Raw genomic sequence first — 12,051 nt, 5'->3', positions numbered from 1 at the left:
GCACAATACCAGTACCCGTGTGAATGCACGGGTATCCCACTAGTTATATATTATAATAAGTAATTTAGATTACATGATTAGTGAGAGAATGTTAATAAACTCTTTAAATGATTTAAATCTCCAACTATTAAGTTTATATAAATAAAGGGTGGAAAATCTTAATGATTGTCACTTTAATAAAATGGACAAATATTACTGAGCGTTTTTTTACGTATTGAGCATATTATGTATGTACTCCCTTGTAGCATGAGCCACACTCATTTTAGAGTTATTAAGTATCATTAATGAACAATTTTATGTAGGTAGGTTCATTGATAATAGAGTATGGTTGTTGTGAGTTTTCAATGAAGTAAATATCTCTGATTTTACTATTTCTTTTGTATTCCGAACAGAAAACGTAACTATTTCTCTTCAGTCATTGCTTCTTCTCTCAAATCCAGCACACCCTTAACCTAGCTTTCATCTCTCACAAATGGAACCCACCACCATCACCGCTGCCGCAACCTCTCCAAGCACTGTTAAGGAATCCACCGCCATCACCGTTGTTGCAACCTCTCCAAGGACTGTTAAGGATCGTAAACGCAAAGGTAATGGTGCGTGTGTTACTGCTGTGTAATTGCATTTAGTATAGCATTTGTTTGTCTTTGAATGATAAATACATTGAGGTATTGCAGGTGAAATTATGTTATCATCAATCACGGAGTTAGACATAATCCAGACACACCCACTAGCCTCACTCGCCGCCCTGGGAATCTGCTTCTTCACGTGGTCCTATCACCTTAGCAACAAGGCATACTTCTCGGTCTGCAAGCCACCCAGGTTCCTCAACTCCCGATACCTCTTCGCCTATGTGGTCTTCTCCCTCGCCTCCTTTCTAGTCACAACCCTGGTCAATCTCCTGCTCAGACGAGCAATTCGTCTCGGTTCCAATGGTGCAGTGTACATCAACAGATACACTCTTTCTATTGGTAAGCTGCTTTCCGGTTTTGGATTTCTTGGATTCTGTTTTCCCATGCTGTCGTTTCTCACTCTCCTTCAGATTACGCCTCCCTGTGTTCGTGGTGATTCCGTTGATGCTTACATTGTTATGTTTCTCGTCATTGTGCCTACCTTGTCTGTTCTTTACATTGCTCATGGTCTGTACTACATTTGGAAGTTGTTTTAGTTTACATTTTGTATTATTGCTACTCAAATCATGTTTTGTTGTTTGTTAATCTTGTTGTTTTGTTATTTGAAGAGATGTCTCTGTCTTATCTTTGTATTAATTAACTCGTAGCCTTGTTTGATATCTTTACGATATATTTTAAGGATCAAAATTTTTGAAAAGATAGATCAAATATATTTATGTTTGTTTGATATCATTTGAATGAATGTAAATTAATTAAATTTAATAAATATTAGGGAGCTTGACCCAAAAAAAAAAATTAGAGAAAAAGACAGAATATGAAACTGAATAAATTCATTATATGTTTGCCTTAATAAATTCATGCTTATATGTCTCAATGTAAAATTTTGTTACATTGAAGGTAGCTCTACGGTAGATAAGAATTCTCATTCTTTAAAATATTCTTTTTCACATGCTGCTACTGCTACACTCCAACTAATAGTTGTTGAATCTATTTATTAAGGTACTACTTTCTTTTCTTCTATTGGTTTCAAAACAAAACGAATATTTAATCACATTTACTATTTTCCCTAACCCTTTTCATGCAATTTTTTCACACCTATCCTATTTTATTATAAGTTTCATTTTCTCATTTACACCACTATTTAAATTTTCAACCCATCCATTTAAAATGTGTTCACTTTATTCTAGCAACAAAAAAAAGTTAGATGTGTTTTATATATATATTTTTTAATAAGTAATAATATTACTCACAAGAAATTACATAAACAAACATTTACCCCTTTATACAAGATAGAGGTAAAATGTTTCAATACTGAAAATTACGCGTCGAAAAAAAAAATTAACGGACCTAAACCATTTTCACGAACTGAGAATTATAGCACTATAATATTATCAAAGTTAAAGACATAACCTTTGAACAAGATAGTGTTTCTCATCACCCACAAGTTCCACAAAACCGCAAGCCATAATCTTTCGTCTTTCGCCTTAAATTTTCAAAGTGATCCAAAAATCTCTTCACCTCAATATTCGTCAACTTATCCGAAATATCTAACCACGGTCTTACTTTAATCCAAATTCTACTTGTGAATGAGTACGACTCGAATAGGTGAATGGAATTGTGAGCTCATTTCCAATTGTGAGAATTGATGTTCATATGTTCAGTATTTTGATATTGGTATTGGATGTTGTTTTGTAGTAGGCATGTCTCGTGTCTTGTTCTTTAGTATTATATATTAAATATTTTTACCTTTTAAAAGAAATTAATAAGTAAGAAACCGATAATATTTTATACTTATCTTTAGTAAATTAAGCAACTTGTGAGCCATTGATATATTGAAGATAGTGAGTGGTTTGATCTTGTTTAAATTACACATTAGGTGATATATCGAAGAAAGTGAGTAGTTTGATCTTTTTGACAACTTGATCACCCATCATCCAATCTTCTTTTAATTGAAAATAAAATACATAATAAATAAAGAAAATTATGTTACAACAAAAATCCAACGACACACAAGAAATGTCTGATAACTGGTAAAATAAACACAAAATACAACCTAAACAGACTATCTAAAAAAAGGAGATCAACCCGAAGTAAACCACAACTACTAAAGAACCACCTCACGAAGTTAAGGCTAGATCTCAAACTAATTAGATCCACCATCAACCGATGAAATCTCAACAAAAGAGGTACTAAAGACCCCCCACCAAACTCTGAAGTAATACAAACACTCAATCTATTATTATAAGTGTAAGTAGAGGATAGGATTCCGAAGTCAATCTATGAAGGTGCAAGAGTTCACTCTCGGCCTGTCCAAAATCCTTTGTCAAGAAAAAAAACTCTTCTCCACTTCCTTAGATGTCTTTGTGACTCCGTTAAAGATAACATCATTTCAGACTTTCCAAATGAATCAGATTACATCATGCCAAATCATAAGTCAGACACCCCTATACTTAACCATACCTCCTAAAGGAAGGAAAGACTCGAAAAGCCCTACATGATCCTGGTGAATAACTACGTACCACCCCGACCACCTTAAAATTTTATACCAGACTGACGAGTCTATCTCACAAGTAACAAAAAGGTTAAGAGCAGTCTCAACCGGATCCCCACAAAAGGGACAAGAAATCCTACTAGTGTCAGATAACACCCATATTCTAAACAAGTTAACTATGATAAAGAATCTACCTAGAAATAATTGCAGGGAGAAAACTAAGATCTCAGACGGAGCTCAACCACTCCAAATAAGGGAAATGATATGACTTTTATAATGAATGTCCCTTAGGTTTCACGCGGATCACTAACAACAGCGTCTTGAGCGTTAAAAATTATTAAATGGAGGATAAAGATTTGTTAAGGCCGGTGTATATAATATAGAAAAAAACACTTAACTATCACCTCGGTCATGACAAGTCACTAAGGTGAATGCACATTTTATATCTTTTTAATTACATTGTTTTCACATAATATTAAAAATACATTGTATGCAACAAATCTTCAATGATATCAAGATTTAGATGCTAGAGGTCCCATGCTAGATGCTAGAGATCTGTTTCTAGGGCCAATTAGAATGTTATTTTCTACAATTGCAATTCATCCCAGAGATATGTTGTAGCGGTGGTAAATATTTCCTCTCTTTGGGGCGGCTTCATATTATTAAGGATTATGTTAAAATCTGTTGAACGAGTATTTTTAAAGTAAAATATGATTATTATACCACTTGATTTAACTATAAAACTGAGGTAAATTATCATCTCCTTTAAACTATCACCTCGGTTTTGGATTAAAACGGAGGTGAATAATTTTTTAAAAAAAGTATTACATTTTTTACACATAATATTAAAATAAGTTTTTTAAAAAATCATTTCAAACATTAAGCTTCATTCTTTGTTTAAGTTGAAGCTCCCTTCTCTGTGTAAGTCCCTTTTCAGTTGAAGCTCCCATCCCTTTTACTTTCCATCTGCAAAAGGTCGATCTTGTCCATCATAGTTACCATGTCCACATACTCGAATTCCTAAAGAGTATTACATCCAATTGTATCTTGAGTTTACCTAACATTGTTGATCAGTCATCAATTACACACCTAGGCCCTTGTATCTCCTGGTGTAGCTTTTTAATATTTTTCCATAAGATTCTTGTATGATGTAACTGGTTAAGGGCATAGATGGTTGTGAGCCCATTTTTTGAAATTACTACCAATTGTATGTATACCACAAAGAATCATTTGATATGTACTAGACACGCTTTTGACCTCCACTTTTGTTGCATCCCATAACACCCAAATTCTTCCATTCTCATGCTCGGAGTAGTTTTCCAAGTATGATCATTTCTGACCCTGTTTTTTCTAATAGAGATAGCTTCGGATTTTTTTACTCTGGTTTCAACTAAAATATCAATTACATGTTTGATACTATTTAGACGAGAGTTAATCTCTTTATTTTTAACTGTTTTATTAATCCGCCAAACATTCCACGAGATGATCATCATACCTTATTCAGTGTCACTTTTGGATCATTCAAAATCCTTAGTGGCGTGAACTCATTATGATAATTTGCACTATACGGTTTCTCAGTGTTATCTTCCATTTGATTTTCCCTTTATCATTCCTGCTTTTCCTTAGCATTGTCCAATTATATTTGTCATTATCTATTGGATTAATGGTTTTTCTATTACTCGGGGTTGTTTCTACCTCTTGTTGATTACCATGTTGATCATTTCCGGCTTTTCACTATTTGAGCTTAATTGCTTTCTTTTGTGGCCCAATACAATTATGACATTTGTGACCTAGTTTCGTAGATTTCACAATAAAGTGGCTACCCTTCAAATTTAACATGTTGTTGGATTCTTCCCCCTCACTTTCCTTAATAGTGTGATAATTTCACTCAATTTATGAGTTATGTATATCTCCACTGGTATTCTAACCTATGACACTCTGAGTTTGTTGGCTTTGCATTCATCTGTAAGTAAATATTTCCCAAGTGTACTTTCAATTTTGTTCAAGCTCCTTGCTCCCACAAATACAAAGGTAACCGAGATAGTTTCACCTAAAAATGAATTATTCTTAACATATTTCTTTTCAAAGCAGAAATCATATTGCGATTCCCTAAAGAGCATATACATGTTATGAATGGTATGTGGCCTTTCAATATTATCCGATATTTTAAATTTAATATTTTTATTAATATATTAAAAATTATACTTTAATAGTAAATTATATTTTTAATTACAATTTTTTTTTAAAGTTATTAAAAAATTTAAAAATAAATATTTATTTTAAGATTAAACAAATAAAAAATAGAGTTTAAAGGTAGTGCACTGACAGTGTAAACTAAGTTTACACATACAACCAATCAAAATTCTTATATTGTATTTTAATTAGATACATAACTGTGATTGGTTGACAGTGTAAAAATATTTTACACTGTGCACATCCCTTTTTCTCTAAAAAAAAATAACATCAATTTATGTTCCATTCGAGAGAAATATGAAAGCAGTTTTTGTATTTTCTATTAAACTAAATAGAAAAATAATTAACAATTTAAAAACAAAAGTATAAAAAATTAAAAATAAATAAAATGCTTTTCAGCAACAATGCTTTGATATCTTTCCATATCTCTTTCTTCCATCAAATAGAGATGATCAGATGATATCATGATAACAATTTACATGCCGCTACTGCTACACTCCAACTAATAGTAATTAATAACATTTATTAAAGTACTACTTTTTTTTCTTCTTTTAGTTTCAAAACAAAAAGAATATGTAATAACATTTACTCTTTTCCCTAACCTTTTACATGCAATTTTTTCACACCTATACTATTTCATTATAAGTTTCATTTACTCGTCTTCACTTTATACTAACAAAAAAAAAATTATTATTCTCATATAGTATGAAGAAAATGATGAAAATATGGTTTGTTGTTCTGTGTTTGGTGACCAGCAGCACTATTGGTCATAGCTTGTTGAAGAAAGATTTCAAGTTGGAGACAAAGTTGAAGAGCATTCAGGTATTTTTATATGCATTTTAATTATTTCTAGTTTCATTTTATTTCTATAATGATTTTTTTTTTATTTTTAATTTTGTAGACAAAATCTGGATCTGTTGTTGATTGGATTGACATTTACAAACAACCAGCTTTGGATCTTCCTTCTTTGAAAAATCACAAACTTCAGGCATTATGTTTAATTTCTTTATTTTTTTTATTACTTTTTATTTTTTCTCTTTTCTTATATTTATTTTTCTTTATTTTGTGATAGGAAAAACCAAGTTTTGAAGGAAAAACCAGTGTAGAGTTTTCTCCTTACAATGTTATTCATGCACTTGAAAAAGTTGAATGTCCATATGGAACTATTCCTATTCAGAGAAGAACCGAAGATAATTTGAATCAAAGTAAATTTTTACTCCATGATCCTTTCCAAACTCAAACTAACATTCAGACTTATGTAAGTTTTTTAATATATTCTTCATTAATTAAGACTTTATTTGAAAAAGAAGGAACACATGTGAAATAGTTTATTTTCATAAAGATTAACATTCTTTCAACTTATTAACCGTAAACTTATTAGTAGATATTTTTTTTCTGGAAAATATGCTTATGCTTATGTGTTACAGGATGCAAAAACTCAAAATTGGTGGTTGAAGGTGGAAGATAAGGCAATTGGATATTTTCCGGCATTGTTGTTTTCTAACTTGACGAAAGCCGATCAAGTGGGATGGGGTGGCATAGCAATGACTCCAGTTGGTGTTCCTAAGCCTCCAATGGGAACAGGACATTTTCCAGATGATGATAGTCTATTAATACATGCTTGTTATTTTAGGGATGTTGCATTTCAAAATGCATCTAGACAAGAAGACTATCCTCTGTTATATTTGACACAATTTTACCAAAATGCGCCATGCAATTGCTACCATATTGGTATTTACGAATTTCCTGAAAATTCCGATCAATTTGGAGGATTTGCTGGAAGTTTCATTCAATTCGGAGGACCAGGTGGTGATTGTGGAAATGACAACTTTTTAAAATTATTTGGTTTAGTTTGTGTGATTATAATAATGGTGTTTGTGATAATTTTTTTTCTGATATGTCTAAGAGCATACTTACACAAATCAAGTGGTTCTTGTTGTGATGTTGTCGCTGGGAAGTTATAAAATACATGATGAACTGATCTTGTTTTGAATTGATTTATAATGCTTTAAATGAATGGATCGGAATTAACCATATCGTTGAGCCCGACTCCTTGTGTAAGATTATAATGAAGTTCTGTTTTACTTCTTATGCATAATGCTTATACATATCAAAGTAATATGCATTTTCTGTCATGCATTTTATTCTACCAGTGGAAACCAGAAGACAACAAGATGCAATTTTATAAACAGAAATCAAGATTAAGAATGAATGTGTTCCTTTCAATATGAAATTGTAAATTATAGTACATTTTTTTCATCCCAAAAATTGGGATATAATTTTTGCTTGGCAACTTCAAGCTAAAAGGCAACATGATCATCAGGAGCGAAAGCAATAAACTTTCCATCAAGGTAGACGCCGAGGATGCTTTTTACAGATCATCCGGCATGGCCGTCGGCTCCAAAAGATCTATGATTAACTGCCACCAAAATAAAGTAATAGAGTTTAGGCAATATTTATTTAAATTTATTATGCTCTAGGAATATTCAAGAAATAAAGTTCTTCAACTACATATCACCAAGTCTTCTAAGTTCAACCAAATCAACAAGACATGAAACAACATCAATATTATCAATATCAATAACCTTGTACCTAGTATTTTGGTCCTTGAGAAGCAATAAAAGACAATCTATATCAAGATACTACCAATCAAGATACTGAATTCTTCTCTACGAATTCAACATGGATTTTTTCTAAGCAAGATGAAGCTAAAGTCATTGTTGATTTCACCAACTCAGCTACATACTCAAAGACTAATTCAAAAGTGGTTTTGTAACTAGCTAAATGACCAAGTGCACTAACAACAACTCTTTGTTCAACCCAAATAATAATAAAAAATTCTAGATCAATGTATAAGATGTTTTGATTTTGATTTTAGTATTAAACATAATAAGTTGTCATAAAAAGCATTAAAACAATAAAGGTGTGCCAACAGTTTATCAGAAAAATCTCACAAGACAGATCAAAGTTGTGCAAATGATCACACAGAAAATGATGATCACATAGTGATAGTTTAGATAGCACAAGTAGTTCACATAATAAGCCATATTCTCCAAGACAAAATCCAAGAAGAATTATTTCAAAGAGTGCAGCATGTTCATGTAGTGATAGTTTAGATAGCACGGGTAGTTCACATAATAAGCCACATTCTCCAAGACAAAATCCAAGAAGAATGATTTCAAAGAGTACAGCAAGTTCACGTAATGATAGTTTAGATAGCACAAGTAGTTCACATAATAAGCCACATACTGGAGGTGATGTAAGATGGGATGCTATCAACATGGTTTCAAAAGGGTCAAATTGTAGTCTCAACTTCAGTCACTTTAGGTTTATGAAACGTGTTGGTTATGGTGACATTGAAAGTGTTTATCTTGTTGAGCTTAAAGGAACATGAACATTCTACGCCATAAAAACCCATTTAAATCAATTATTTCCAGTCAGCCAAAAAGAGATTTTACAAATTTTAGTAACATAATTTCTTGCAGATTTCAAAATTTAGTGACATATCTGCATTATGGCAGAGATCAACTAGTTGCTTAACATAGCCAGGTTTCAAAAATAGCCACATTTGAATTGAACCTCAGCTAATTGCTTATCATTTTCTTACATTAACCAGAGATCAAAATTAAAACAAAGAGAAGAAATACTAATATATATCATCTTACTTGAGTATCTCTAGCACGGTCGTCGCAATATTCTCCATCTCTTCCCCGATAAGTTCTCTCGTGAAGCTCTTGCATTAATGGAGTTCTTCTCTTTGCCACAACCTAATACACATAGAACTCCAATAAAAATATAACACAATTAAGAATATAATTTAAAAAGTAGTGAGATAAAAATATATTACCATCCGTTCAGTATCATCAGCAATACTAATGCTTCCGGCTCTATGATTAGCGCTCCCCTCTCTGATGCTCTACGTTGCTTTGCTTTTTCAGATTTTTTCTTAAACTCATCTAATTTCCAATAAACAAGCATTTCTTTAAACACATTTTCGCCCATCCATAAAGTCCCGATCCCTCTTTCTTCATGTCTGAAAGTCGTGTTGATGCTCTTTTCCTAAAATTAATCTCAACCAGCTCATCATCCAGTGTGTGCCATACACACTTCTCCTGCAATATAGAATTTAAAACAAGATGGTTAGAAATTAAAAAATTAATTTCTTAAAGAAAATATTATACCCGAAAAATTATTACATAATTAAAACAAGAAAATATTATACCCGAAATTTGTCAAACCACTTTTTATACAACTCAAGATCCTTCTTCACAAGTTGTCCGAAAGTCTTCCAAGGTGCTTTATACAACTCTTGGATAACTTCCTTTATGCTAACTGCAGGAGGCCTACTTGGCACAAAACTAAAAACCAAAATTTGAATAAGTATTAATTAAACTTAAAAAATGGAAACAAGTGCATATGCTTAATAATATATAAGAAAGAAACTTACGAGTTTCCAACACGTTTAATAACCCATCTTCCATCCTGCTTCTCATGTTTATACTCCATCGCAACCATATCCACGTCCTCAATGTCCTCCTCCTCTTTCTCCTCCTCCTCCCCATCTTGGTCGGGCGATATATGATCATCATGCCCCTGATGCTGATGGGATGTCGAGGATCCAAGTGGGGAATGTGAGAGCTTCTTGGGAAGATGTTAGAAGCAACTCTGGTTGGCTCATCGGAAATGGGAAAAAGATTAATTTCTGGTCCAACAGTTGGCACAGTTTGAATGTGATTGACTCCATAAACGCAACCAATGGTTATCATCCTTTTGTTAATGACAAAGATGCAACATATATTCAAAACCACCAATGGATTATCCCAAACGCAATCCAAGTGATGTTTCCAACCCTGGATAATGCAATGTCTAATGTTCATCTGCCTATGTTAGAAAAAGAAGACCTATGTATTTGGACTCCTGCAGTTGATGGAATTTTAACCTTGAAAGAGGCTTATGACTTCAAGGCTTGTAACTACAATGATATCGAATGGGGGAAGCTTATATGGAGTGCTCACATTCCAGCCTCGTATTCATTGCTTTTCTAGAGGCTAATTCATAACAAAATTCCGACTGACGATAATTTGATTCTCCGTGGAATTCAGATACCTTCCATTTGCATTCTATGTGGCACTAATAGTGAATCGGTGGAACACTTGTTCTTCTCTTGTCCTTTTGCATCCAGGATCTGTAATTTTTTATCGTCGATACTGTCGCATAATTTTTCATCTCATACGGACGTTTGGACTGCCTACAGGAAGTTCAACTCTGCTCAGAGCAAGTTGGTTCTTCTGGCTGCAAGCATTAGCACAGTTAATATGATTTGGAAAGCTCGTAATCTGCTACTCCGAAAGTCGGATCGAACTTAGTCTTGGATTTTCAGCTGCTTAAGAGTTTTAACATTAGGCTTAATCCTCCCAAAACTTTTATAGTTAAGGAATTCTTGTGGCATCCTCCTATTCTTCACTAGATAAAATGCAATACGGATGGAATGGCGTCAGGAGTGCCCCAGAATATGGCTTGCGGGGGTATATTCAGAGATCACACAGGTAAGCATCTTGGTAGCTTCTCCAAATTCATTGGACCTGGTAATGCGTTTATGGATGAGCTGATTGGAGCCATCTTGGCTATTGAGATCGCGAAGCAGAAAAACTAGATCAATTTATGGCTTGAAACTGATTCTTAGCTGGTGGTGTTAACTTTCTCCAAACCTATTATTGTCCCGTGGGCACTCCGGAAAGGTGGGAAAATGCCATTCATCATACTAGGAATACTAATTTTTTGGTAACCCATATTTTTAGGGAAGGGAACCATTGTAGGGATAGACTAACTAACTTAGGATTACATGTTAATGATTTTACTTGGTGGGAAGTCGTCCATAGAGACATTCTAATGGAGTTTACTAAAAACTCTATTGGTCTTCCTTTTCATAGAATTACGCACTAAGTGGTTTTGGTTTGGTCCCCCTTTTATTTTTGTCTCTGTAATCTCTTTTTTCTTTAATATATTTTGTGGTGGCTAGTCCACCTTCTGGAAAAAAAAATTGCATGAAAAACAAAATTAGAAGAACGCCATTGCCATGTTTTCATATGGGATGAGCTTTTTATTCGATAAGAAAATGTAAAAAGCTTATGAATTAACTTCAATCAACATACCTATTGAAATAATCCTTTTATTAATAAACAAGTAAAATATAAATACATTGACTAGGATCTATGCATCACTAATAGTTTTAACATGAAAATAAATAGATTAAGGACAATCGGGTCCTCCGTTATAACATGGACATTCTTCCTTATTGCCACTTGTTCCAGATGGCACACACAAACATTTTTCACAACATATGTTGCAGTATGATGAACATTCTTCCTTGTATTCATTCTTTGAACAACGGAAGTCACACGCAGCGTTGCAATCTGAATAAAATTAAGATTTAAATTATGATTAATAATCGTAAATGAAATTAATTTTCATTTCAAACCCTTTTACTACAATTACAATAATTTTTTAAAAGGAAATAGTACCATTAGGTTGAAGTGAACCTTCTCCACCAGCCTATATAAGAATTTTTACAGAAGAAAATATATCAGTATAAAACTATAATTTCAATTTAACATATAGACACAAAAAGTGTAAATAAGTTAAAAGAGAGGAGATATATTTACTCACGGATGCATTTTGGATCAGAAAAGCTGTAACAAACATTAGAAGAGTTACACAAAAAAGTTTAGACATTATGAT

The 12,051-nt window shown here is 32.9% G+C and overlaps 3 protein-coding genes across 3 annotated transcripts; 2 read left to right on the top strand and 1 right to left on the bottom strand.

The window, feature by feature from the left end:
• Positions 1 to 333: 333 nt before the first annotated feature.
• Positions 334 to 1,292, top strand: LOC131615779 (uncharacterized). The gene is made up of 2 exons (XM_058886937.1): positions 334 to 587; positions 675 to 1,292. Exons 1-2 carry the CDS (start codon positions 473 to 475, stop codon positions 1,163 to 1,165), a joined length of 606 nt encoding a protein of 201 aa, XP_058742920.1. The 5' UTR covers positions 334 to 472; the 3' UTR covers positions 1,166 to 1,292.
• Positions 1,293 to 6,389: 5,097 nt separating this feature from the next.
• Positions 6,390 to 7,308, top strand: LOC131615780 (uncharacterized). Its single transcript, XM_058886938.1, has 2 exons — positions 6,390 to 6,571; positions 6,741 to 7,308. The coding sequence occupies exon 2, from the start codon at positions 6,858 to 6,860 to the stop codon at positions 7,275 to 7,277; it is 420 nt and encodes a 139-aa protein (XP_058742921.1). The 5' UTR covers positions 6,390 to 6,571; positions 6,741 to 6,857; the 3' UTR covers positions 7,278 to 7,308.
• A 4,226-nt stretch (positions 7,309 to 11,534) lies between these two features.
• LOC131615784 (peamaclein-like) lies at positions 11,535 to 12,051 on the bottom strand. The gene is made up of 3 exons (XM_058886941.1): positions 11,980 to 12,051; positions 11,835 to 11,865; positions 11,535 to 11,726 (listed from the first exon to the last, which is right to left on the bottom strand). The coding sequence occupies exons 1-3, from the start codon at positions 12,043 to 12,045 to the stop codon at positions 11,563 to 11,565; spliced, it is 261 nt and encodes an 86-aa protein (XP_058742924.1). The 5' UTR covers positions 12,046 to 12,051; the 3' UTR covers positions 11,535 to 11,562.

Source organism: Vicia villosa, linkage group LG7, assembly GCF_029867415.1.
Source record: "Vicia villosa cultivar HV-30 ecotype Madison, WI linkage group LG7, Vvil1.0, whole genome shotgun sequence".
NCBI lineage: Eukaryota > Viridiplantae > Streptophyta > Magnoliopsida > Fabales > Fabaceae > Vicia > Vicia villosa.
The sequence above is the reverse complement of the archived record's forward strand: the minus strand, read 5'-3'. Positions and strand labels throughout refer to the sequence as shown.

What these genes read in the sequence shown, in the direction of transcription:
- LOC131615780 (XM_058886938.1), top strand. Translation starts at nt 6,858, where the DNA reads ATGACTCCAGTTGGTGTTCCTAAGCCTCCAATGGGAACAGGACATTTT.
- LOC131615784 (XM_058886941.1), bottom strand. Translation starts at nt 12,045, where the DNA reads ATGTCTAAACTTTTTTGTGTAACTCTTCTAATGTTTGTTACAGCTTTT. An exon ending in TTCTGATCCAAAATGCATCC is followed by an intron (nt 11,866 to 11,979) that starts GTGAGTAAATAT and finishes ATTCTTATATAG; the next exon opens with GCTGGTGGAGAAGGTTCACT. An exon ending in AGGTTCACTTCAACCTAATG is followed by an intron (nt 11,727 to 11,834) that starts GTACTATTTCCT and finishes AATTTTATTCAG; the next exon opens with ATTGCAACGCTGCGTGTGAC.
- LOC131615779 (XM_058886937.1), top strand. Translation starts at nt 473, where the DNA reads ATGGAACCCACCACCATCACCGCTGCCGCAACCTCTCCAAGCACTGTT. An exon ending in TAAGGATCGTAAACGCAAAG is followed by an intron (nt 588 to 674) that starts GTAATGGTGCGT and finishes GAGGTATTGCAG; the next exon opens with GTGAAATTATGTTATCATCA.